The sequence below is a fragment of the Euleptes europaea genome, chromosome 5 (assembly GCF_029931775.1).
Source record: "Euleptes europaea isolate rEulEur1 chromosome 5, rEulEur1.hap1, whole genome shotgun sequence".
Classification (NCBI taxonomy): Eukaryota; Metazoa; Chordata; class Lepidosauria; order Squamata; family Sphaerodactylidae; genus Euleptes; species Euleptes europaea.
The window spans coordinates 31,148,301-31,176,036 of NC_079316.1; the positions used below are offsets into that span (position 1 = coordinate 31,148,301).

The window sequence follows — 27,736 nt, forward strand, 5'->3', positions numbered from 1 at the left end:
TTTTTTAAAAGTTTTTTTTTAAATCACTCAATCTAAATAACGCTTCCACCCCCTGAAATATTCAAGAATCGCAACACCTCTAGAGGGCTGTACATTTTAAAAATGTTTTAAGAATAAACCACCTTTGAAGATGCTTCTCTAAGTACAGAAACAGAAGGCAGAATAAAACAATCACAGTTGCCACCACTTGTGCAAAAATGTATGCAATACTCTTTGGTTCAAGTGATTGTCCGGGAAAAAAAAAAGGTCTGATCCAATGTTTATGACAGCCTCAGTGGCTGGTTCTTGTAACTGAACTGGAGGGATGCCTCTTCAGAAGTAATTCATCCTCTTGAAGCAGAAACAGGCTGCTACAGATACATTCAGCCGCACACTCATTCAGCTCACAAGCTGCGAATCAGTTGCATTTTCAGCAACTTATTGGCTATGGAAAGGTTCCTGGTTGATGCCACAGAGGTATTCAGAGTTAGTGGTTGGACATAACGACCGCAAACACTGATGGGGCTCAGGAAAAAAAAAGTTTTGGGGGGGGAACTGTATTCCTAACTTGCAAGTGTATTTGGACCGCCTACCTGCTGAAGTGTTTTGTTCAGCTTTCTGCACAATGTAAACAGGGTTCTAAAGCAGTGGAAAGTAGTAACCATAATCAATTGAGGTAAAAAGGACGCTTTACAGATCTGCATTAAGGTTATGAGTGTCCTTCACATGAATTGCAAGCCACATCTGATCCAGGCTAAGAGTAAACCCTATACACTTCCTATATACACAACGATGTGTTAGAGTAACACCCCTCCATAGTGGCCCTGGATCCTACCTTCTCAACAATGGTTGAAGTCTTCCTCCAACTTCAGTGGCTTTCCTTCAAGCAGAACAGCAGCTTAAGTCAGAGGAAGGCTTCATTACTTTGAGCATCGCTGGCCATTATATCTATCATTGCCTTATTAAGGAAAGGTCTTCCGGTCCATTTCTTGGAAGGAGTTCTTGCCAAGTTCCTTGAAGGTCCCACACAGCTTCTTGTGGCCTTCAGGTCACCTGTCTTCTCCTGCTGCACTGAAGGAGGTGTGGCAGGAAAAAAGCTGCATTGCCATCTTCTGGCAGAACATTTAGGAAGTCCCTCAGTTCCAGTTCCACGGCAAGGACTGATAATGTTTCTGTAAGAAGCAGACCAACATGCACACACACCCATGAAGCATGAAAACTCATTCCTACCAAGATTCTAATAGTTCCCCCCCACCCAAAAAAATACTGTGCTTAGGCAGATGGCTCACCCTGAGGCACAAACCCAGCATCCTATAATGGAGGGTGAGAGGTTCTAAACAGATAAAGGAAGTATTTCTTCACACAATGCATAGCTGAATTGTGGAACTCCCTGCCCCAGGATGTGGTGATGCCTGCCAACTTGGAAGGTTCTAAGATGGGAGTGGACATGTTCATGGAGGAAAGGGCTATTCATGGCTACTAGTAAAAATGGATACTAGTTATGAAGCAAACCTATTCTCTCCAGAATCAGAGGAGCGTGCCTATTATATTGGGTGCTATGGAACACAGGCAGGATAATGCTGCTGCAGTTGTCTTGTTTGGGGACTTCCTAGAGGCACCTGGTTGTCCACTGTGTGAACAGACTGCTGGACTTGTTGGACTCTGGTCTGACCCAGCATGGCCTTCCTTATATTTTTATGTCAATATAATCATTGAAGTTCCAGTCATCTGCAGCATCCCCCTGTACTTCAAAAGGCTTTTAAATGCCCTGTAGAACACCATCACATGCAAAAAGCTGTAAAAAAAACACACCATTCCTTACCTTTCAGAGAAGACAGGAGGACAGGATAGTTGCCTCCAGCGTGTCTGGTTCTTCTACAGAGCTCAGGAAGGAGTTTTTTCCACCAGAGAGCCTAAGTCACAAAGAAGTTCCAAAGAGAAAGTCAGTGTGAGCAGCCATCAATACTTGCAACCCTATGCATGGTCACTTGGGAGTACAGGTTGAGTATCCCTTATTTGGAAATTCGATATCCCAAATGATCCCAAATCCAAAATGTTTTGAGCGCCCAGAAAGGGTAATAAAATGGAACATGCGCAGGCCGGTCACGCCAACAGCAGGTTCCCCACGTTGCCCCACATGAATAAAATCACTAAAAATATTGTATACAATTACCTTCAGGCTATGTGTATAAGGTGTGTATAAAACATAAATGAATTTCGTGTTTAAACCTGGGTCCCATCCCCAAGATATCTCATTATGTATATGCAAATATTCCAAGATGTGAAAAATTCTAAAATCCAAAACCCTTCTAGTCCCAAATGATAAGGGATACTCACTCTGTAAATTCACACATGTACTTGCTTCCCAAATATACACATTGCATATGAAATCTCTCTACTTAGTACACAATTCAAAAAAGCAAAAACATCATAAAAAACAGAGTCCTAAACAGCCTTGAATAGCCTAGAATATTTTTGTAGTTGTAACAGATCCCATGACAAGATTGTTTATTAACCTCTGCATCTAATAAGAATATTTACTTCATTTCTACACCGCTTTTCTCCCCAATGGGGACCTAAAGCCGCTTACATCAGACTACTCCTTTTTATACTACAACACCCCTGTATGGTAGATTAGGCTGAAAGTTATAACTGGCCCAAGGTCACCCAGGAAGTTTCTATGGCACACTGGTGGTTCAAACCTTGTTCCCCCAGATCTCAATATGACACTCTAACCCCTACACCACACTGTGCCACTAGATTCCAGAAGGGAAATAAAGCAAAACCACTTGGGTGATGGCAGAATCATTTCATGGACAGATGGAAAAGTGTGACAAAGAAACCTGGATTCAATGACCTGCACAGATTATGACCATTGGAAATCTCCCCCCCCCCCCAACACTTCTGAGATCAGTACATGTTACCAACACCCCCTTAGTTCTAAGGGCTAAAAACCTGCTCCCCAACCTTACATTTAGGATGCTAAATTCAACATTCAGTTATTGAATCTCACACTTGTGCAAAGTATACTTGTAGCCCAGCCTGCAATGGTGCAGATGGAGCAAAATACCCATCAACAAGAAAGACAACAATTGACACATATGCGAACTATGTCACTTTCCAAGAGAGCAGGAGCTTTATTAGCTTGAAACAAACAAACAAAAATGCTGTGGCACTTAGAAGACTGAAGTCAGAATTAGACCAGCTGTTCAAAGAGGGCACAATTCAAAGCCTTAAGCGCTACGTGACCTTTGGTAGAATCCACGTCATTGGATATCACACTATTGTAATTGTTCATGGCTTCCATTTTCCTGTCCGGACAGGAATGTCTGGGAGGTGTATGATTACAATAGCTCAATAGCCAATGACGCATGGATTTTAACTAAGGCATCAGGCGCCATTTAAAGCTTTGACCAGTGCCAGACATAACAGCATGTGGATCGAGCTTCCCTCTTTGCTCCAGGAGTCAAGCTCCTCACCAGCTGCATTTCCTCGTGATGCGACAAACACGTGTGCTCCCTGCCATGCCTCTGTGTGGCTATATAGCTGAGACTCAGGTTCCCAAATCTGTTTCCAGGGGACCACTACTTCTGCCTTGACTGGTCGACAGCGGTGTGCGCCTTTGCCCACTTTCATTCCATTCTTACAGAAATAAGACTGGCTTCAAGGTGTTCTGGAAAGTACACCTATTTCACCCTCCCAACAGATCACAACAAAGAAGAATGCTTTGCACAGCATTCAGTATACCTTTCATATCCTTGATCATTCAGGAAAATACCCTGAAAAAGTCAGTAGATGTCTACTGAAAGCACAAGTATGAGAAACAGAGCACGTTACTTCAGGACATTCAACAGAGCGCAAACCTGCTGTGGTCCATGAGCATTAGGTAATTAATTAAGGCAATGGAGAACAAAGTAAAGGCTGAAATACAGTATCACAGCTCACCTGATGCTCATCTTTCAACTCATGCTGGGCATAAGGGATGACCGCTTCAGGGCACCTCTCCAAGAGCTTGTTGATCGCTGTCTCGTACTGCCCTAACCGAGTATTGCAAAGAATGTGGATGCTTAGACCGGAAATGGTCTCGTCGGGAAGGGTTTCCAGAAATGACAGAACGGGAGTTATATTGATGTGTGGACTGCATAAGAGAGACTGAGAAAGGGTAGGAGAAAAATGACCAGGCATGTCTGACACGAGGGGAAAGAACTTCAGAGCTGTAGGAGTAACTGAATACACCCGCTGTTGAAAAATGAATCTTACAAGGCAGTTATCGCTGAAGGAAAAATATAATCAGTTCTTAAGCAGTAAAACAGATGAAGCAGAACATAAAAGAGGAGTCCAGAGGCACCTTTAAGACCAATAAAACTTATGCCAGCATCAGCTTTTGTGAAACAGAGCTCATTTCCATCAGATGCACAATATGTACACCGATTGTGTGTGTAAGTGCAGTCAAGTCGCTTCCAACTCATGGCGACCCTATGAATGAAAGTTCTCCAAAATGTCCTATCTTTGACAGCCTTGCTCAGATATTGCAAACTGAAGGCTGTGGCTTCCTTTATTGAGTCAATCCATCTCTTGTTGGGTCTTCCTATTTTCCTGCTGCCCTCAACTTTTCCTAGCAACACCCATTAGGCCAATGCATTTATATCCACAACAGAAAAAAAAGGGGGGGGGAGTTTTAACCAGCTTTTCTTCATAACAAGATCTGATCCAAACGGTAATCCATTCACTCAAAGTGAGTGTGGGCTACTACTAACTGCTGTCACACAGGCAAAGTAGGATAAACACAGAATCGAGTGGCAAGATCGACAAGATAAGGTGCAGTACGAAGTTACAAAAGGTAGAGCTGAGCTAATTAACATCAGTAAGAAGCAGGGTGCTGAAAATGCAGTTTCGTCTTTGGTTTGTTTACTGGAAGTCTGAGGGGAGCCGTGTCATGTCCATATTCAAGACTGATCTTAAATTGTTCCCCAGGGTTCCCCCCCCCTCACTCAGTTGTTACTTGTCAATATTATTTCAATCACCTAGTTTAGAGTCCAATTAAACTCTTATTTCTGCCTGGTCAAACAGCACCAAAAAATAATAATGGTGTTTGTTTTTTTTGCACAAATAAGTAGTCAAGAGAGGAGTTTCAGTTGCAGCATGCCAGGAAACTTTCAGCCTGATAACACAGCCCCCTTAAGTGGAAGTCAGTTGGATATTTGTCCCTGGTCTTATTTTCAAGGAGCTGGAATTAAAGAATGCAGTTGTACAAAGGTCAAAAGGGATCTAGGAAGTTCCTGCGTCAGTTCAGTCAAAAGGAAGCTTCTTCTTCTTCCTCCATGTATCAGTTGCATGCCTCAAGCAGCTTCTTATACATGTCAGACAGGGGGAGGTAAAAACCAGAGATTTAAACACACAGTGTTTTAGAACATCCACATATACCTCTCAAAACTGCCACTAACCCACTTAATAATTAATCACATCTCCTCTGGCCATTTAAGAGTCAGCCAGGGCCCTTACAGGATGCCAAGTTCAGCTCAGCAGCACGGCTTCCGATGAGAAACCGATTGCGTGGCTACCTTCATGTCACGCAAGTCAATCCCATTCCCCTACCTTGCAGATATTGGGGCCCGATTTAAAAGGTGAGGCTGCTGAGACAGAAGAAATCAGCTGTGGAGCTTTGTATGGACAGCAGCCCAGCTTAAGCAAGATAGTAAAAAAGCAGAAAGCAGCTACAGGGGCAGGTGATACCCTGAAGAAGAAGAGTTGGTTTTTGTATGCCGATTTCCTCTACCTTTTAAAGGAGAATCAAACCAGTTTACAACCTCCTTCCCTTCCTCTCCCCACAACAGACACCTTGTGAGGTAGGTGGGGCTGAGAGAGCTCGGAGCTGTGACTAGCCCAAGGTCACCCAGCTGGCTTTATGTGTAGGAGTGGGGACACCAACCCAGTTCACCAGAGGAGAGTCTGCTGCTCATGTGAAGGGGTGGGGAATCAAACCCGGTTCTCCAGATTAGTGTCCGCCGCTCCTAACCACTTTACCATGCTGCCGTGCTACGCGTGCATGGCTGCTTTGGATGGGAAGCAGCCCAGTTTAAACCAGGTGCTGTGTAAACCACAAATCCTCACAGGTGAGGTATGGTGTCTTGCCAAAAACAAAGCTTAACACACACACACACACACACACACACACACACAGAGTCTGCCTCTATTCGTGCAATTGAGAGGATGAACTACAGAGAATAAGATGGAAAAAACCCAGTCATACCTGTAATTTTGAAAGGTCCTCAGAAGAGTTCTGCTCCGAAGGAGGTGCTAATGACATCATGAATGTAACCCAAGGAAAAATAAGCCCATAATGACTACAGGAATTTATCTGAAAAAGACAACAACCCAGAAAGGATAAAAGAAACCTGCAGAGACCTTTCCATAGTACAGGTAATTTGAAGTTTCATTTCCAAATCCCATTTAAAAATTCCAGTAAAGCAAATTACACTGAAGAAAACTTTAACTATTGTCTAGAGTTTGACACAAGCCCTTCCCTAGTCAGAAATGTTTCTAAAGAAATAAAGCAGTTTAGCCACTTTTGAGAGCCAAATGTGTCTCAGAAAAAGGAAAAACATGTCCAGCGGCAGCCCTGCAGGTATTCGTCATTGCTCACAAACATCTGAAGAGCTTTGAAAAGACATTTAATCCCTTGGGATGAATACCAAGTCCTCTTGAATTTGATCTTTTATGCAGTACTCTGAAAAAGCGCCACCTTCAGGGCAAGTGTGAGGGCAGCTGCAGAGTGTCCCCACCCTAGAGGTTGGGTTTTTTTTTTTTTAAGTGGCACTGGAGTGAAGCAGATGCCAGTATTGCTCCGGCCATTTTGTTTTCTAAACCCAATACAGGTAACAGCAGTGGGCTACTGAGTTGCTGTGAGAACAGCAGATCAAAAATGAAGCCAAACAGACGAAGGTTCTGGTTCAACTCCAACTTCCGTCCTGAGCTATGCAAAGCTAAATCTAGGGTGAAGTAATGCTGTTTACAGGAGCCCCGTGCTGCAGAGTGTTAAGCTGCAGTACTGTAGTCAAAAGCTCTGCTCACGACCTGAGTTCGATCCCGACGGAAGTCGGCTCCAGGTAGCCAGCTCAAGGTTGACTCAGCCTTCCATCCTTCCAAGGTCGGTGAAATGAGGACCCAGCTTGCTGGGGGTAAAGGGAAGATGACTGGGGAAGGCACTGGCAAACCACCCCGCAAACAAAGTCTGCCTTGGGAACGTCGGGATGTGACGTCACCCCATGGGTCAGGAATGACCCAGTGCTTGCACAGGGGACCTTTACCTTACTTAATGTACTTAATGCTGTTTACACTGCTCAGCCCTCCAAGTTAGCTGTGGTTTGTATCAAGGGCATTTAAAAAAAATTCTGACTTTCCTTGGTTCCTTTTATAAAGGTACAATAATGGGGGAAAAACGTATTTTAGAACTATGCGTTGGGAGTTTTGTCCTTTAGGTGCACCATTATTAAGGCCAAAGACTCTGTGTACCCTGTGCTTCTGAATATACACTCTACGTACACGGGACTGAGCACTGAGTGCTTCTTTCAATCACAGTTTGCAATAAGAGTAAAGCAAGATTCTAGCCCCTGTGGTCTGTAAAATCAAGCTTGAAAAAAATGTGTGAGCAATGCCTGGTGTCAATGCATTCAGTCAAACCCTAAACGTAAGCAAAGCCGTGTTTTGTGTGGGCAAGAATAATGTTGGGGGGCACAATTTCTTATATTTCATCGTCACTAGAAGAAACAGAAGTTATAAAAAATGAGCGTACTCTGGTTTCCGCCACACTTTCCTTGCAACCTGAGATGCATGCAGACCTTTGCCCTTCAAGCCAAGGAGAACTGAAAAAAAGTATTCCCCTAAACCTTGCCGGGATCTCCTCCTGCATGCAGCCGCCCATCTAGAAGAGGAGAAATTACCCCTGTAATTTACAGGATTTGTGTTACAGAATTTGGTTTTCCCTAGCAAAGAATTTGGATAACTTGTTAAAAGCATCTACTTAAAAATCCATTAAAAAAGAAGCTTTTTTTTTGCAGATTATTTGTTTCAAATGACAGCATGGCTCAGGGAAAATTCAAGCGTCAGTGCAAGAGGGTTTTGAATAAGAACTCTTCTGCTTTTGGTAAGCATTTTGCAGGTAGTTCAATACAAATGGCACCTTACCAGATCTTCTGTGGTTTTCAGCGGCTTAGTATTGGGAAGCTGCTTCCTGCCCAGCCTCCTAATATACTGTGAAGCAAGTTTAAACTGCAGTTCCTGCACAACTTCTTCCTGGAAACAAGCTACAAGGAGAGCTTCCCAGAAGTCCACCAAGAGCTGGGGAACACCGTCTCCATCCTTGGCACTCAGCATCTGCTTTCCAAAGCAGCAGAAAGGAAAGACATCAAGGGTCTACTCCCAGAAGAACATTTAACTGTTGAAGTGTTCTTGTAAATAAAACACAGCACAGGGACAGCACACAGGAGGGGGGAAACACACAGAAATCTAACATGTGCAGGATACAGAATGATTTGTACCAGTGGCTTGAGCCTGCCAAAACTCTTCACTGACAGAAGGACTTCTACCAGTAGAGCACAATTTTTCTGCATTCCCACCCCCTCTTGTTGCATGCAGCACAAAAGACCCCTCAAAATGCTGCTCCTGAGAGACAGAGGAGCTCCCCCCCAAGAACAGCAGGAAGTGGAAATTGGAGGCTTGCTGTAGGAGGGATCAATTGGTACCCCCCTTTGCTCATGGAAATGATCAGTGGGATCCAACCCAATGTGTGGATCCCAGTGGGGTCTGAATCGTTCTAACAGGGGGATGTAAGCCACTGGGGTAGACTGTTTCAAAAGCACCGTTATCAGCTCTTCCATGAGATCAAGATTGAAATTAAGTGGGATCGTGCTGAATTATACACTGGTATACATATATGGGCCACAACCCAGAAGAAAATAAGCCCTGACTGACGCCAAATAGGAATCTACATGGCCCACTTTAACAAGCAAACCCAACTAGATGCAACTCTCATCACTGCAGTGACATGTCTTCCATTCTCCACAATCATGGGAATTGCTGCCACCAAAACCACAAACGCTCTGTTCACATATCGGGTATACATGTTCATGAGGATATACTGAGGAATGATTAGACACAGCTTGTAAAGAAATCAAAAGGTGCACACAAAAAAACCTTCAAATATGTAAACAGTATTTACTTGATGATCCCAATGAGTTTGCAATTGGTTGCTGTTTGAGAAACTTGAGCTGTTGTTGAAAGGAAGGTTTGATCCCCGAGGAAGCGTTTTGATGCAAAACACATTGGGATCATTGACTAAATACTGTTTACATATTTGAAGATTTTGTGTGTGCACCTTTTGTTTTGTTTACACCTTTGCTGGTGCAGCCCATCTGCGCAGTTCTTCCAATACATAAGGCACAGCTTGTCCAGAGAGAAGTACCACAGTGCACACCGATCCAAGCCATTCAGTCTTGGGTCCTGTGCTACACAAGCACATCAGTGCTTGAAGCAGGGAACCTTCCAGCTCTCAAAAGGTGTGTTTTACCTGGGTTGCTAAAGCTTGAGAACCACTGCCATAGAGAGTCAGCTCTTTGGGTTCAACTCCAAACTAAAAAGGGAGTGAACTGCACTCATTGAAGTTATCCCTCTTGCTATTTCAGGACTGGTATGAAAAGAATGACTCAAACTTTTATGTCGTTTCTTGCCCTCTAATTATGAAGTCAAGGAATGGGAACGGTGCTATTTTGGAAGATCCAACCATAAAAGCAGCAAAAATGCCAAATAGCTGACCTTGATGTAAGAGTCTGCTTCTTCCAATTCCATTTTACTGTTCTCGTGTAAAGCCAATACTGAAGCCACGAGAAATCCAGGTCTCGTCTCCCGCAGGTGGACAGCGAGTTCGGTTGGACTGATCTGCCCTTTAATTTGCTGCCTCAGGAGTCTTGGCTCCACAATAAAACCACACACCTGGATCATCTGCAAACAACAAGAACAAATGAAAAGCTGGCCTAGATTTTGGCTTCTTCCCTGTTTCACTTTAAATGAAAGAAGGTTTGAAGTCCACCGAAAAACCACCCGAGGAAAATGCACGGTTCACGAAACATGAAATGCCCGAATTTCCTCTAGATAAATATGTAAATAAAGACCTGGAAAGAACTCCCATGTTAATGCCCATTGGAGGGAATCAATTCCATTTATAAGAGATGTTACACATTTATTTGCCCATTGGCATTCTCAAAACAAGTTTAAAAGAGCCAGGGGTCAACCAGCCCTGAGAGAATCACTACAAACAACACTTATACCAGGGGTGTCGAACTCAATTGTTATGAGGGCCGGATATGACCTAAATGTCACTTGGTCGGGCGGGGTCATGCCTCGCCAGGCCAGATTGAGAGTGGGGGGTGGTGACTGCCTCGGCTGGCTCACAGGCTGAATAAGAGCTCTCAAGGGACCGGATCCGACCCTCAGACCTTGTGTTTGACACCCCTGACTTATACTGGTTGTTTACATTCCTTGACAATCCGAGATCTTTCCACTTTCTCACATTCCCTTGTTGTCAGTGCCTTGATTCAGAATTCTTACCCATAGCAGCCCTGATCCAGAAGACCCACTATGTGTGAAGTTGTGCAGGAGAGAGGCTGTTTGGGGAAGATACAAAGGCTTTTCTATGTGTGGGGCTCTCGGCAAACTTTCCTGAACTGCGGCTGCAACAGAAACAGGCAGAAAAGAGGCCAACGTCTAGTAGTGGTGGATAATGGCCAGTTTCCCCATGACCACTGAGCACCAGCTGGTTGCTTTGCACCTTGAAAAGAACACTGGACTAAGTGGAGATTGATCTGATTCACTAAGGCACTTCTTATGTCCTCAAGCAAGTGCATATTCAGATTTACTTAACACAGATTAATCTACCATGAGGAGGAGTCATGACTATTCACTCCTGCTTGGTATGTTTAAAACATAGGGAAAGACTTTGGGGGGAGAGAAGGAGGAAATCACACAAGACTGAAGTCAGCTCATCTGTTCACAGAACTGGTAACTCAGGATACCTACATTATAGCCATCTCTGCAGGTCAGCACAGATAAAACTTTCATTATTTCTTAACCACAAAATAGGAGCAGGCTTGTATATCTCCCTCCCCTTTGGAGCACAATTTCCCCTGCTATTAGATTCGAGTCCAGTAGCTTTCATGAGGCAAAGCTCCCTTCCTCAGACACAAGTAGGAATGGAGTCTTTTCCTCCCAATCAGAAGGTGGGAGGGGTGTTGTAAAGAATGCTTGCAAAGGATGCAAAGGGACAATGCATATTATAATCAGCTTGATGAGAGAAGAGGGAAAATGCTTGGGGGCAGAAAATTAGAATCTGTAGTGAGGCAGGAATCCTACACCCCTGTTCAGTCCGGGGGTCTACTGTTCTGAATTTGTGAATTAACTTTACAAGAATTCTTTGCAACACCCCTCCCACCTTCTGACTAGGATAAAAAAAAAAAGACTCAAGCAATCACCATCCCTATTCATGTCTGACGAAGGGAGTTTTGTCTCTTGAAAACGTATACTCTGAAACTCTCATTGATCTTGAAGGTGCTGCTGCCCTTGAATCTAACTGTTCTACTGCTGACTAACACGGCTACCCTCTGAAACAACCCTGTTAACTATGGTTCTCTATTGCATCAGAACCAATGATAATATATAGTTAGAGCTAAACAGTGTGCAAACTTCATCTAGATCTGAAATCTGTGGTTTCTCTCCATAGGTAAAATTGGTAAACCACGATCACTTTCAATGATGCTGTAGTGGGGGAAGGGGGGGGGAAATAAACAATTCCACGGCCTATTTGCCTGCTTAGCCTTGGTGAATGGAAATGTCCTATATGCACCACCCCAACCACACTACAAAGACAGCACTCCACCAAGCTTTTGCACAGACGTTAAGAGCTTCCAGTCCAATAGAGTGGATCTTGCAGACATAACATGTATAGACAGCTATAGACAGAAGTGAGGGAAGCCAAACAAATGCTGGTAAACAGAGACTGCCATGACATGTTTGGCTAGTAAAAATGGATACTAGTCACGATGCACACCTAGTCTCTCCAGTATCAGAGCCATGCCTATTATATTAGGTGTTGTGGAACACAGGCAGGATAATGCTGCTGCAGTTGTCTTGTTTGTGGGCTTCCTAGAGGGACCTGGTTGGCCACTGTATGAACAGACTGCTGGATTTGATGGATCTTGGTCTGAGCCAGCATGGCTTTTCTTATGTTCTTATGTTATGGAAAAGTATGTGGTTGTTCCACACACTAATAACTTGTTTACTTTCTGTTAAACAAAACAGAGAATCTCCCTTCCCCCAATTTCACCACCACCACTAGCTTAAGCCCTTTACTTCCTTCCCATCTCTTTGCCTGTAGAAGAAGACCTCTGGGAAAGGATATAGAAAAGCAGATCCCTTGAGTCACAGATAGACAGCACAATACCCAGACTGTGTTCCACAAGAAGGGAGTAGGAGAAAAGTGGCTGGAGGATTAAAAAAAAAAACCTTCCATGGACTCTTAACAGTGAAATGGTAACAGAAGGCTTTCAATACATGAGCGTTGGCTCCCTCTGTTGGGAATTACTTTGCATAGAGGGATCAAGCTTCACTCCCAAAGGGGAACTGTTTGATCAGCAGCCTGTACCTCTGCATAGCTGTCCAGTTCCTTCTGGCATCTGTCTTGATCTCCCATCTTCAGAGCCAGAGAAGATTTGCAGAGGGTCACCACCACTGACGGCACCAACATCTCCACCTTCTCCAGATACTCCATCGCCATTTTAGGACATATGTTTTTGGTGCAAGGACTGCAGACGACGTGGGGCATCTGGTTCGGCTCAGCAAGGTAGAATATTTGGAGTACTTTTGCTGCCACGTCCTGGTAGAAGAAAGCGACATTGAACGCCGACGATGTTTTTGTTTCACCCACAAGCACCCCTCTCGTCTAAACTTTCTGAGCCATTCAACCAAAGCTCTTCAGGGGTGGTACCAGTGCACAAAGATTAACAACTGGCAAAAAAAAAAAAAAAAAAAAAATCACACACACATTAAAAATACAGAAGTGAACCTATTTATTTGGCTCATTAGAGTTGGGCTTTGACAGGAAAAAAAACCTTAAAATGGGATACTCTTGACTGAGAAGTTCAGTTTGAAAGATGGCTTTCACCATCTAGTTACTGGGAAGTCACAGGTAAGCCACTTTCAGCTTTCCAAGATATGGGGACACTAACCCTTTTCACTTGTACAAAATTTAATAGCTATAAAGCTTTTATTTATAACTGCTCAAAGTACTCCATATACAGTATTGCAGCAGTCTTTATAGTAGAATGGTATTATTATTATCCTCACTTTAGGGATAGGACAGACTTACACAAGCTATCCTGCACTTATCCAATTCATAACTCAGATGAGAGTCTGAATTGGGGAATTTAGACTTGTGTGATGCATGAGATGCGAACTACAACACCCACCTAGAGGTACTATGTAACAGATCAGCATCTTTTCCTCTGTCTTGTGTGTGTGTGTGTGTATAAAGTGCCATCAAGTTACAGCTGATTTATGGCAACCCTTTAAGGTTTTCAAGGCAACAGACTAACAGAGGTGGTTTCCAATTCCTTCCTCTGCATAGCAGCACCAGAATTCCTTGGTGGTCTCCCATCCAAATCCTAACCAGGGCCGACCCTGCTTAGCTTTTGAGACCTGACAAGCTCAGGTTAGCCTGGACCTTCCAAAACAGGGCAAGGGTGTATGTACCTTTGTATTTTTAATATTTAAATCAGTCCAGGCAAATGGGCTGAAACTTTCTTTTGCCATCTCATAGGAAGAAAAGGGGTGCAATTGTGAAAGGAATGTAAAATAGCACACGTACAGATGTAAATGGAGCTCTCCGAGATTTTTTAAAAAATCAGAAGCTAATTTTGGGGCAACTTTCATAGCCACGAAGCGACTTTATTCCCATGAACACACACAGCTAGGTACCTGACAACTGTCCTCTAAGCTGCACTCTGGAGACCAAAGATAACACAGCTAAGACCAGTGGGGGACCTACATTTTTGAGGCCCTGAAGCTTGAACTGTTATGGGGGCCCCTTTACAACCAGCAACAGTAGGGCAATATCCAACAAGGTCCAAAGGGCCTTGCTGCCCTTGCAAGGACCTCAAGGCCCAAGTGGCGGAGAACAGGGTGGTGGGGTGGAGTCATTGAAAATGGGCCATACAGTGATTAAATAAAACTATAGAACTATTAAGCTGTGCACCAGTGAAGGATTTGAGGATCCAGCTGCCAAAATGTAGGCTATGAATAGATTCTGGTGAGCTCAGAGAGCCCATTCAGCTGGGGGTTCGGGCGCTGCAAACCCCCGAGAAAATTTTGAAATTTGACCAATTACAGGGACATTTTGAAGCCACATGAAATGGGCATTAGAGGATATTCTAAGGTCAATATTAAATACTTCAACGCATTGGCTTATGATTCGATCACTAAAAAACTCCATCAATTTTGTTGAGAAATTCACTCATTAAAAAAAAGTTGCTTCAGGGGGCCCCTCCAGGATTAGGGGCCCGGAAGCTTAAGCTTTATTAGTTTCACAGTAGATCCGCCTCTGGCTAAGACCCCTAAGCTTCTGAGACATGATTGCTCACACAAATGGGCCACTGCAGGATGAAGAAAGTAGTGGAACACAAGCAAGTCACTTCTCATAGGGGAAAAAGTGAGACAAGAAAATCTATTTGCTTACTTCACTCAGCTCCTCATTTGTGTCTTCATAAAGGACATGTTGCAAGTAAAATATAAACCCCTTTCCGTACTTGTGTGCTTCAATATCACAGCTCAAATCTACCCTCTTCAAAACTTCAGTCATGGATAGACCAGACATCTTGTAGTAAGGAAGCGCAAGGTGGAAATCTTTGGTATCGAACCTGAAAGTACAGAAGTCAGTGAACAAACAACGATAAACAGACTCAAAGAAGTCTATTTGCTAGAAAAGCAAGTGATGTATAAAGAGGCTTCTCAGTATCAGACTTGTTCTCATAATTTTCAAGCTATTGAGCCAAAACATCTTGCAATGTAGGAAGCTCCCAGTGATATTTATAAGCAGTTTTGAAGCACACTGTGGCTTAATTCAGATGTCCTCTTCAAGGAAACACCAAGTCCACAGTATCATTTCAGGTTGGGAGAATAAAACACTCCTTCCCCATGCTATGGTTCTAATATGGGCCCTTGCATACTTGAAAATTAAATGTAAAAACCAACAAACCACTAGTGCTCTGAACACTGAACTTCCAGCAACATCAGGTAAAGCTCATAGCTTGCCCAATGGTGATTAACCTTATGGATCATTCAAAAACTGGAGCCGCAAGGGCTGCTAACAATGGAACACCAGCAGCTGCTGGATTCATCTTTCAAGCAAATGAGGCGCCATCTGACTGGGGCATCGATGGCACCTTGGGACAACGGGCAACTTCTTTATTCTTTGGGGGGGGGCATTTCTGGTTGTAACAGATTCAGTCTGTGCCACTTTGTTTAGGTTGTTCACCTGCAAAGCTGGAATATGACAGGAGGTGATTACTTTTTCATGCTCACCTAACAGGGAAGTTTAACTTGGTTTGTAAACCAAACACGAACTTGCAGGCTTATTCCAGGAGAAGCAATCATTTGGCCACTTTGTACACTTCCCATCCCCGCTGCTGAAGGAACATGTCCCCTTTTCAAATGTTAGTAATGCAGCTTGTTAAATGCAAACCTGCTATAACAATCTCCTAGGAGAGCACAACTTTCCCGAAATGCTGTGAGGAGGTGTTCCTTCTCTTCCGATTCCTTCAAATCAGGGTCCATCAAAGCCGTCCTGACTAACAAGTGAGCCTCGCTGAGAAGGTGGATGCAACTTTCCGTTCTCACATTTTCATAGCTCTTGCTGTAGTCAACCTAGAAAAGAAAATGGGACATACCAAGAGACTTCAGCCGAGACAACAGACATGCCTGTACACTATTCATGAATGCGCCAAAGTGAGATTCTGTAAACAATCAAAAAAGCAAAGTAACAATACCATTTCTCTATACAGCTGAAGAGTTGAAGCTGTCTTCACAATGTATAGATTCCAGCCTGGTTCAGATTCTGGCGGAATCTTGGGCTGGTTGTTGGCCTTTCGTGAGCTAGAAACAACCCCCCCCCCAAAAAAAAAACATATACATTTAATTACAATTATCATATTGAGCACTGCAGCTTTCTGAATAATTTCTAAAACAGTATGAACACAGAGTTTTTTTGCTGCAATTTTGATGAGTTAAGAATTAATTTGAAAAGCATCTGTCTTGAATTCAAGGTCTTTTTGCAATCTAAGTGGAACCAAGGAGGGTAGGGAAAGACGATGTGAACATCTAGAGTTTAGGGGAAACCAATCTGCACTTTACTGCATCAAAGGCACTAACAATGGAACGTGAAATTGGCATGCCTGTAATACAGCAAGTAGCGAACAGCTAGTGTCAAGATCATGTGGGCCAAGAAACTTTTTCGGCGTTTCTTCATTACAAGAGAAAGGGAGCCATTCTTTCTAGTTGGCAAGTGTAATGTGCCAACATGAGATATGTTATCTCCTCTTGAACAGCTCCTTCTTGAAAGCTATTAAAGAGGTTAGCAAGAATGGGGGAACTTGGTTAACCCCATGAAGAACTTCAGCTAAAATGGAGGACTGGAGGCACCCTCTCCTGACAAACTTTTTTCTGTTCCTCATGTCACATACCAGTCTCCACACAACCCCAGAGACTACGGCACTTACAGGAATTTTCTTGAGGGCTTTTTCTTCTCGGTAAAGTCCTCAGTGTCTGCCTTTGTCAGAACAACGACATGGTTCTTGAAATGAGAAATAGCTTTCAGCCCTATAAAGAGCTGCATTCTCAAGGTACAAACGTCTAATTGCGCTGGGGGACAAGCCTGTGGGGGAAAAATAATTTGTGTAAATAAATTTACTGCTTCTACAAGAATCTTTAGGGTAAAGGAACACAATTTTTATAACAGGCTTAAAGATGCTTCCGAAATTCTTTTATCAACACTTTACAGCCCTGGTTGTCAAATATCTTTGTCTGAGGTGGCTGGCCTCCAAGAACTCTTATCACAAGCCCACCTATATAGACCTCTTAAGGGTGGGGAAATTAAGATCTGAAGGACTTCTTACACACGCAGCCCCAAACTGTCCTTATCCACTAATATGCCTGCAACTCCATGCCCAGAGTGTAAACACAGCAGTGGCTTGGATCCACTGAAGCATTTCTGCAGATGAGTTTCTGCCCATGGCGCACTACTTTCTCACTTTCCCGCTCTTGGTGTACCCCAGGATGCCAGGCAGAAATGCTTTGGTGTATCCAAGCCAAGGTATGCACAAAGCTAGAAATTGTTTTGGCTATCAGGGTAGTACTGTTTTCATACCCTGATCAGAAGAAGTTCCAATATAATTCTAGAATAGCCCAAGTTAATTGTTTTACAGTGATGCAGACATGGGGCTTGTGTAGCGGCAGTAGTTAAAGGGTTGGTATTGGGACTGGAGTACCCGGTTTCTATTCAGCACTCAGCCACGAAGCTCGATGGCTGATATCAGGCTAGTTCCGGTCTCTCAGATTAACCTATCTCACAGGGCTTTGGTGAAGGATAAAATGGAAGAGGGTGGAACTGAGTATGGTGCCCTGAGATCCTAGGAGGAAGGCTGGGGTAAGAAAATCATAGCCAAGTCTGAAGCTTGCCTAGAAGCCCACCTTGAGGGTTGTATCAATGTATGGATCTTCATCACGAGCTGCCACCGCACTGCATCTTACTGTAAAGCACTGCAGGTTGTTGCTAAGGAGTGTGGGAGAAGACAGAACATTTGAGATTGGAATTGCAACAATGCTACTGTGTGCAGATGCTACCCCAGCCCCTCGTCCTCTGCACATCCTGGGATGTGTCGACACACATTAAGGAGTACACAAACTGGCTCCAGGGCTCATGTCCCGTGCAGCTATCACACGACTTCCAGCCTTTCTTCGATTCCTGAGCACGTAGTGCCCAACTTGGATTGATACCGTGGTGCATATGGAGAAAGGGCTTTCCCAAGTTGTAATGGTCATGAGGGATACTATTTGGCTTGTGTTGGATACCCTGTTGTACACTTGCAGATTTCCCCAAAAGGCCAAGTAGCACTCCCCCATGCCAGATTGTTTCAGGTCAGAAAACTAGGGGTGGGGTAGAGATGTGAATGTCGGGGGGGGGGACCAGAAAAATTATGGAAAAAAGTCCCCCCCACATTTTTCCCAAGATCTCTCCCCACATTTTTCTAATGGAAAAATTTGAAATTTTGGGGAGTACAAAACACCTGTGAAATACTTTCCCTTTTAGAATGAATGAAATGAAGAAGAAGAGTTGGTTTTTATATGCAATTTTGCTTGTGTAAAACTAAGGCACTTATAACTTTTAAATTCCATATATATCAGATATTGCAATTTTATTTGTTGTTAAAATAGTTTAGGTTTGACAGGACAGTAAGTATTGCATATATTTCAATTTTTCCCCAAATTTCCATTCCCCTTCCCCCAGAAAAAACAACTACTTTTCCTCCAAGTCTTCAAAATTTCTGGAAATTTTACATCTCTAGGTGGGGGTTGAAGCCTCTTCATGTATGCCACAGTTGTGATCCAAACTGGGCACAGCATGCTTGGAAATTGAGGAAAACCCATGAGTCACACGTGAATGTTAGAAAGAGTAGGGATTCTGGACCCAACCTGTGTACTCATGAAGAGACTTCCAGACATTTAGGGGATGCAGAAGCTTCTCAGCCCTGGAGCCATAATCCTTCTGGAAGCTCTGCTGTGACCACAAAGAGGAGCTCTAACAGGCCCCGGTCAGGAACTGAATGCATAAATCTGCCTTACACCGAGACAGAGGCAATTGTTCTATCAAGGACAGTAATGCCTGACTGGCAGCAACTCTCTAGGGATTCAGATAAGGGTCTTTCACATCACGTGCCACTAGACACTTTACAATAAAGATACCGGGGATACCTTCTGCCTGCCAAGAACATTCTCTACTACTGAGCCACAGCCCCAGCAACAAGCTCCAAAGGCTTCAATTGCACCCAGATGGTAGCAAACAAGGGAGCAGAGGGCATCTAACAGGGGCAGATGCTGATGAGCCACTAGTGTTGTTGAACAAGCAACCATCTGGATGCAGAAGCATTACTAGAGTTCAGTACATGTCCACATGCTGAACAATGTGATGGATAAGCTGGGCCCCAACCACAGAAGCCCTCATCCGGAAGCCTTGAGGGCACATAGAACTTTTTTCCCCTCCCTAGTGTCCTTGTTCCTCTCCCAACAGTCCCGCTGCAGGTAGCTCTTAAAGTTCCAGAATGCCTAAAGAAGCCTTGTGTTGGCATTCATAACCTGAAGACAAGCTTTGCCTGCATGATCAGTGGTATCCTGAGACCTTTAAGCGAAGACTATGGAGAACACCAACTGTGGAGCTTCCCACCTTGTGATGACATGTAGGAACTGGGGTGTCAGAACCGCCTGCTGGGACTTCTCTGAATAATGGTACGTAGAAATCAGCTCCACTAAGTTGCCGACTGCATAGAGGTACCCAACGTGAGGCAGAGAGAAGAAACAGAAAAGACTCAGCAGTTCTCGCTTGGTTGTCTCTCTTCCCTCAGCTTTCATGGAACTCCCTAGGAAAAAAAGAAAGAAGAAAAAAGAGTTGGTTTTTATATGCCGACTTTCCCTACCTTTTAAGGAGAATCAAACTGGTTTACAATCACCTTCCCTTCCTCTCCCCACAACAGGCACCTCGTGAGGTTGGTGGGGCTGAGAGAGTTCAGAGAGAACTGTGACTGGCCCAAGGTCACCCAGCTGGCTTCATGTGGAGGAGTGGGGATTAGAGACCACTGCTCCTAACCACTCCTCCATGCTAGTGATTTTCCCAAGACCTCTCTTAAGAACATAAGAAAGGCCCTACTGGATCAGACCAAGGCCCATCAAGTCCAGCAGTCTGTTCACACAGTGGCCAACCAGGTGCCTCTAGGAAGCCACAACAAGATGAATGCAGCAGCACCATCCTGCCTGTGTTCCACAGCACCTAATATAATAGGCATGCTCCTCTGATACTAAAGAGAATAGGTATGCAGCATGACTAGTATCCATTTTAACTAATAGCCATGAATACCCCTATTATAATAGCCATGAATACCCCTATAAGGTACCAGCTGTAAGACCCTGTCCAACTTTTCTAACCAGGAATCAGTATCAACTAGATATCGTGCAACCGTCAGCCTCACCTGATTGGCTTAGACCTCCCTCCGCCCCCTGCAGCCCAAAATGCTGCTTGTAGGGAAACCTATGAGAATTAGCTTGGGTGAGTGAGGGAGACAGAAGTCTGCTGTGATGTGGTGGAAAGTGCTGTCAAGTCGCAGCCCGTTTATCACGACCCCGTAAGATTTTCAAGGCAAGAGAGGTTCAGAGGTGGTTTGCCATTGCCCGTCTCTGTGTATCAACCCTGAACCTCCTTGGTGGTCTCCCATCCAAGTACTAACTAGAGCCAACCCTGCTTAAGTATTGAGATCTGACAAGACTGGGCTTGCTGGGCCATCCAGGTCTGCTGAAGAAAGAGGGGATTTAGTGAAAACTGCCCCCTCCCTTGCGTACATGGAATTTTTAGGTGGAATCCAGCCCAGCATCACCAGAGCTGAAACTCTGTTTGTACGGGAGTGGGGAGGGGGGAGGAGAAATTGGGCAAAACACTGAAGAGAGATAACTTAAATCTTTCAAGCAGTCAAGTGCATTTTTGGGTACTATATAAAATAAGAAAATACAAAACTATACATTAAAGTAACCAACAGATTATGGGTTAGGGGATGCAAGTAAGAGGGGTTTTCTGACACAGCAGAATCCATCTCACCAAGCACCAAGTTCATGGAGTTCACTAAATATTAAGTTCATCTTTATCGCCTGCCTCCCTTCAGCTCATGCATAAAGATTTTCTTCTGCCAGTGATCAGGTCTCCAAAGCAAACAGAAAATCACTTGTTAAAAATGTACATTCAGGTACGTCCAGGCCCGTTTATTTGCTTAAAACCATATATTGTTACCAAATAAGCAACGAATGTTTGACAGGGAGAAGAATGCAAGAAGGCATGAGTGCACATTCACACAGATACACAGGCCCTCTGAGAAAATGAACAGAAAAAGGGTCTGTGGAGTACTGGATATGAATTTTGATTCAAGAGATATAGGCTCTGTCTTGGACTTCCTGTACCTACAAGTCAGTCTAAAGAACTCTGGTAATAAAAGTTAGTTACACAAGTGTCATTCCCCCCCCCCAAAGGATACATTAAAATGGCACACGTTATGCTCAGAATGCACTCATTCAAGATGAATTAACTGCATGTTCTTAAACATACCCATCTCATACATGGGTAGCAGCTGAAGAGAATGCAGTCTGGATTCTTCAGAGGAGAAGACAAATGAAGACAGATCTGGAGCAAACCGCCTAGAAAACAATTTGAAGAGTGAGAAAAAAGGATGTTAAACCAGTACACAGCCGGGCAGCCCATTCCTGAGGGGGGGTGGGGGTGGATCCTCGGTAGCCACCACAGAGGCAAAAAAAGCCTGTCATTAATTAATGTCTATATTAAAATAAGGGGAAAATGCCCCATAGAGCCAGCGAGGCTGTGCCACTGAAAAAAGTGATGCAGCCCTGCCACTGCTCAGGGGGGGCATTCCTGGGACAAAAGTGCTGTGGAAGCTGCCTAAAGGCAGGTCCACCCCCGGGAATGCCCCCCCCCCCACCGGTGCGGGCTTTCCCTTCCATGCTTGCCTTCGCCAGTGTAGGTGCCACCTTATTCTGTGAGGTTCTAAGGAGCTTTGCCCACCCCCCTTTCAGGAACGGGCTCTTAATCCAAGGAAGCACCCAAGACACAGGTAAAAGAATGGGGAATTTAAGAAAAAGAAGAAGTTTAAAGGCCCCAAGGAATGCCACTCTGTGTTTGCGTGTTGTCTATATACACACACAAAACTGATTTAAACCACTGGGTCATCTAGCCTAGCACAGTCTATAGTTTGGCTGGCTGGGGCTCTTCATGGTGTACAGGAAAAGCATTCCCCTGTCTTGCCATCAGAGATGCTGGGAACTGGATAAGCTAGTAAAACACACATTCTTCTGCTGTGCAGTGGGCTACCCCCTTCTCCAGTATGTTACCTGATTTCATTGCCCTACAGCTTCTCCATAGGAGAATATTCCATGCACTATTCCACCTACAATTTTAGCACAAGAGTCACACAATCAAATGAATCTTGTTTCCTTAACCAATCTATCCTTAACCAGACCTATCCACAGTGATCCATGCAACCGTCACCTCCTGATTAGTCTACTGTAACTTGCTGTATGCAGGGATGCCCTTGAACCTTACCTGGAAACTTCAGCTGGTCCAGAATGCTGTGACTTGGGTCCTTACTGGGACCCTGTGGAAGGCACATAATACCTGTGGCTCTGCCAGCAATACTGGCTTCAGACTGAGTACCAGATCATATTCAAGGTATTGATACTGACCTTTAAAGCCCTAAATAGTCTGGGACTGTGGTATCTACGGGACCACCTCTCCTATTATGCCTCCCAAAGAACATTGTGTTCAGCAAATAACAACCTTTTGGTGGTCCCTGGTCCAAAACATATCCATCTGTCCTCAACTAGGGCACAAGCAGCATGTGAAAGAGTATCAGTGCTCAAACCACTACTTTGGTTATAATACAGCACAATAAGCTCCGCTACATGTTCAGAACAGATGGACTGGAAAAGAAAGCAGGCGGAACCATAGCCAAAGCTCTGTTGGTTAACTATGTATGCAAGTTTCAATAAACAGACATTTTAAGCAGTATTGCTTTTACCTGTATAGAATGTACTGCATTTGAAAGTGCGGATTCTCACTGACTAAACCCGTTGACTCCAGAGTAACTGGTATTCCGCATGACTCACTTTCTTCCCCAAGAAGCTCCACGGGCTGCTGACAGATAACAAAGTCATCGCAGTCAGGCTGTTGAGAAAAATCTGCTTCTTCTAACGTACCTTAAATAATAAAACAAAATGTGAGTTTCGTAAATCGGCACAATACTTTACAGTAAAAAAAAAGGATGCTATTCTTTTGAACTATGGTTAGCTCTGTGTAAGCGGCCGCCAGTATTAAATAAGATGATAAGCTAGGTTCATAAGAACATAAGAAGAGACTTGCTGGATCAGACCAGTAGTCCACCTGGTCCAGCATCCTGTCTCAAGCAACGGCCAACCAGTTGCCCTGGATGACTAACAATCAAGGTACAGAAGCCAAGGCCTCCCCTGATGTTGCTTCCTAGCATTGGTATTCAGAGGTTTACTGCCACTGAATGTGGAGGTTCCTTTTAGTCAGTATAGCAAGACGCCAACAATGGATCCATCCTCCATGAATCTAAGCCCCTTTTAAAGCCGCCTATGCTCACACGGGCCCCAGTGTCCAATGGCAGTGAATTCAACATTGTACTTTCTTTTGTTCATCCTGAACCTGTTGCCCACCAACTTCACGGAGTGCCCCCACATTCTAGAATTGCGGGGGGGGGGAAGGGAGGGGAAATTCCTTCTAGCCGCTTTCTCCATCCCATACATAATTTTATAAAACTGCCACGCCCCCCTTGTCACCTTATTTCTAGACTGAAAACTGGGTATTTAGAGAACATCTTTATCTTTCACTTGTTCCATAGAGATCCATAGAGTATTAACGAAAACAAGGATGTCTTTGTTATCTCTTAATGGGCTGTCTCAAAGGCTCTAATTTAAGAGGAAGAGACGGGCTTGTGGTTCAGATAACCTGCGTAAACCCACTAAAATCAACAGATTACACGAACAGCAACAAGGACAGGTATTCTTTAAACTCTATTCATGCTACAGTTGGCAGTTGGGCTGGCAGAGAAACATTTTCTGCTATCATGTGGACTAGAAGAGCCAACGTGGTGTAGTGGTTAAGAGCGGTGGTTTAGAGTGGTGGAGTCTGATCTGGAGAACTGGGTTTGATTCCCCACTTCTCCACATGAGTGGCGGAGGCTAATCTGGTGAACTGGATTTGTTTCCCCACTCCTACTCACGAAGCCAGTTGGGTGACCTTGGGTTAGTCACAGCTCTCTTAGAGCTCTCTCAGCCCCACCCACCTCACAGGGTGTCTGTTGTGGGGAGGGGAAGGGAAGGTGATAGTAAGCCAGTTTGAGTCTCCCTTAAGTGGTAGAGAAAGTCAGCATATAAAAACCAACTCCTTCTTCTTCTTCTTCTTGAAACTTATCAAAGCAAAGGTTTTACAAGTTGCCCCTCCTCTCTCCATTCCCTAACACCAGAAAAATGATCTCATGAACCAAACACTAGGCAGGCTCCAGAGATACTGAACACACACTTACTTTCATTGCAAACTTCTTCTGATACCATGGATTCAGGGCGATGCGGTCCACTACTGTCCGCCGCTTTCTCACTCGGTTCCAGCTTGAGAATTAGGACTTCCAGTTCTGCTGTGATGGCTACGTACCCAGCACAAAAGGCAATTTCTGCAGGGGTGACGTTCTGTACGTGCAAAATCAAGGAGCGTTCAAAGTCCAATACAGTCAGGTCCTGGCTCACCACCAGTTGCTTCAAGCAGAACAAGACCAGCTTATTCTTGCACCCAACGAGGAGATCTCCCTTGAGAGGGCAACAAGAGAAGCATATTGGAGGGTCTGAAAGAGGCATCTCTATAATGGACATCTGCTCTTTAGAAGCTTCAGGACAGGAAGCGTGTGGATTGTGGCCCAACATCCGCACGCACACCCGAGAGCTCCCAGCCGACAGGCACCTCCAGTTCACGTAAGCTCGCAAGAAGAGGGCCTTGTTTTTCTCCTCAATAGTAACCACGTAGTCACCTGGGGGAAAAATAGTCCATTTTGAAACTATAGGATTACAGATTCCATAAATTCATATACTCAGCACAAACAAAAATATGGTTATCTCTAAGAGTAAACTAGAAGCAGCCGTGCGATGCCCATCTAGTTCACTATGGTCTGTTCTGTCTGGAAGCCATAGATTCTCCATGGTCTCTGAGAGAGGTCTTTCCCCACGCATACTGCCTTGAAAACTTTTAAATGGAGGCGCCAGACATTGGTTGGATACAGCACAGAATTTGAGCTAGAACTCTTGCACAAGCTGGCTGGCAACCCTAGTCCTGTGGCATTGTAACAACCCACAGATTGAAGGGTGGGTCAGACAGGAGGAGAGTTAGAAAGCGAGAGGAATAAGCACAGCAATTCAAGGCATAAGGCTGTCACATGTCTTTGCAGAGCTCAGTTGGAAGCAAGAGTCTGTCCTACAATGGGAGATTCTCTGATCTTTTATGCTGCTTTCAGTGCAATCCCGTACATACTTATGCATTAGGTATAGGGTTGCCAGGTACCCCTTGGCTGCTGGCAGGGGGATGCGGTTGCCGGATCCAGGTTGGGAAACTCCTGGAGATTTGGGGAAGGAGTCTGGGGAGGACAAGGACTTCAGTTGGGCACAATGCCATAGAGTCACATAAACACATGAAGCTGCCTTATACTGAATCAGACCTTTGGCCCACCCAAGTCAGTATTGTCTACTCAGACTGGCAGCGTCTCTCCAGCGTCTCAGGCAGAGGTCTTTTACATCACCTCCTTGCCTAGTCCCTTTAACTGGAGATGGTGGGGCTTGAACCTGGGACCTTCTGCATGCCAAGCAGATGCTCTACCACTGAGCCAGGGCCCCTCCCCTTGGAGTCCACCCTCCAAGGCATCCATTTTCTCCAGGGGAACGGATCTTTGCAGTCCGGAGATGAGCTGCAATTCCGGTTGGCGTCCCTATCACTCAGCTCTTTTCACCGCTGAGCAGGGATCTGCAGCAGTCCTAACCTGACGCTCGACCACTATAACACACTGCCGCTCGAGGGCAGACTCTCCTCTGCTCACAGTGGGTAGCTGTGTTAGTCTGCCTGCAGTAGTAGAAAAGGGCAAGAGTCCAGTAGCACCTTAAAGACGAACAAAAATATTTTCTGGTAGGGTAAGAGCTTTCGTGCACCTTAAAGACGAACAAAAATATTTTCTGGTAGGGTAAGAGCTTTTGTGCACCTTAAAGACGAACAAAAATATTTTCTGGCAGGGTAAGAGTTTTCGTGCACCTTAAAGACGAACAAAAATATTTTCTGGTAGGGTAAGAGCTTTTGTGCACCTTAAAGACGAACAAAAATATTTTCTGGCAGGGTATGAGCTTTCGTGCACCTTAAAGACGAACAAAAATATTTTCTGGTAGGGTAAGAGCTTTTGTGCACCTTAAAGACGAACAAAAATATTTTCTGGCAGGGTATGAGCTTTCGTGCACCTTAAAGACGAACAAAAATATTTTCTGGTAGGGTATAAGCTTTCGTGAGCCTGTGGCTCACGAAAGCTCCTACCCTACCAGAAAATATTTTTGTTCGTCTTTAAGGTGCTACTGGACTCTTGCCCTAGTTTTCTCCTTTGCTCGTTCAACGCACACCAACCGTGCGCATGTATGCATGGGAGGTTCGGTCTTGGATCTGCTGCTCTCCAGATGCCCGTCTCCCCAATCCAAATTCTCCAAACTCCGCACGGGGGCCTGATTGCCGAGCGCTGGGGATTCGGATGAGAAAGACGCGCACCTAGAAAAGCGCAAACCCCCAAAGCCAACCCTCCCCTGCACCGACAGGGGAGCGCGCGGGGAAGCGGACGGCGCAGTCACGCCGGAGCGCGCGCACTCACCCGCCTCGCTGTACGCCACCCGCGTGACCCGGCCCAAGGTATGGAAGGAGCCCAGCGGCTCGCACCGCTCCGAGCGGCCCGCGGCGAAGGCTTCCACCCTGCACGCGCCAGGCGCGCACGCCACCAAGAGCGCGTCCCGCCCGCAGCAGAAGAGCTGCGGCTCCTGCTTGCAGGGCACGACCTGCTGCGAGCCGAACGGGTGCAAATTGTACAGCTGCACCATGGCGGCCGCTCGCCCCGTCCTCCGCCGGGGCTGAGCGCGCGGCTTCCGCGGAGGGCGCCGCCCCGCGCCGGTCAGCTGGAAGGAGGCGCCGGCCCCTTGGCCGCTGGCGGAGGCGTCCCACAGCGGCAGCATTTCGGCCACGCGGGGGCAGCTTTGCTCGGAGCACGGGGGAAGCGCTTCATTTATACCCAGCGCTCCGGCGCTGCAAAAAAGATGCGCCTGGTGAAGCCTGCCGGAGGCGGCGGCAACGCTCGGCTGCCACCCGGCCCCCGTTTTCTTGAGAGTAGACTCCGTGGAACACAGCGACTACTTCGAAGGAGTCACGCGCAGATTTGCGTTGATTGCCCCGAAATCCTCCAGAGAATTAGCCCTTCAAGTCCATTGAAGTCAATGACTTTAGAAGGGTAAACAGCTGAGTTACATTACATAGTGACAAATCAAAATTTGAGCACATGCAGCTGCCTTATGCTGAATCAGACCCTTGGTCCATCAAAGTCAGACCGGACTCTCCAGAGTCTCAGCCAGAGGTCTTCCACATCACCTCCTTGCCTAGTCCCTTTAACTGGAGATTCCGGGGATTGAACCCGGGACCTTCTGCATGCCAAGCAGATGCTCTACCACTGAGCCACAGCCCTCCCTCCCTTACACTGTGAGGTAAGGGGCTGTGGCTCAGTGGTAGAGCATCTGCTTGGCATGCAGAAGGTCCCAG

The 27,736-nt window shown here is 45.2% G+C and overlaps 2 protein-coding genes across 2 annotated transcripts in view; one reads left to right on the forward strand and one right to left on the reverse strand.

Annotated features, from left to right (window-relative positions):
- The window catches only part of HLTF (helicase like transcription factor), a 179,417-nt gene that overhangs the window by 111,939 nt on the left and 39,742 nt on the right, over positions 1–27,736 (forward strand). The gene's annotated exons all lie outside the window — the stretch shown is intronic.
- Positions 987–27,027, reverse strand: HPS3 (HPS3 biogenesis of lysosomal organelles complex 2 subunit 1). The gene is made up of 17 exons (XM_056850559.1): positions 26,805–27,027; positions 24,447–24,941; positions 22,920–23,097; positions 21,437–21,525; positions 19,517–19,709; positions 17,767–17,848; positions 16,797–16,951; positions 16,068–16,173; positions 15,764–15,945; positions 14,759–14,939; positions 12,671–12,901; positions 9,790–9,975; positions 8,164–8,352; positions 6,230–6,337; positions 3,925–4,131; positions 1,802–1,892; positions 987–1,151 (listed from the first exon to the last, which is right to left on the reverse strand). Exons 1-17 carry the CDS (start codon positions 27,025–27,027, stop codon positions 1,024–1,026), a joined length of 3,024 nt encoding a protein of 1,007 aa, XP_056706537.1. The 3' UTR covers positions 987–1,023.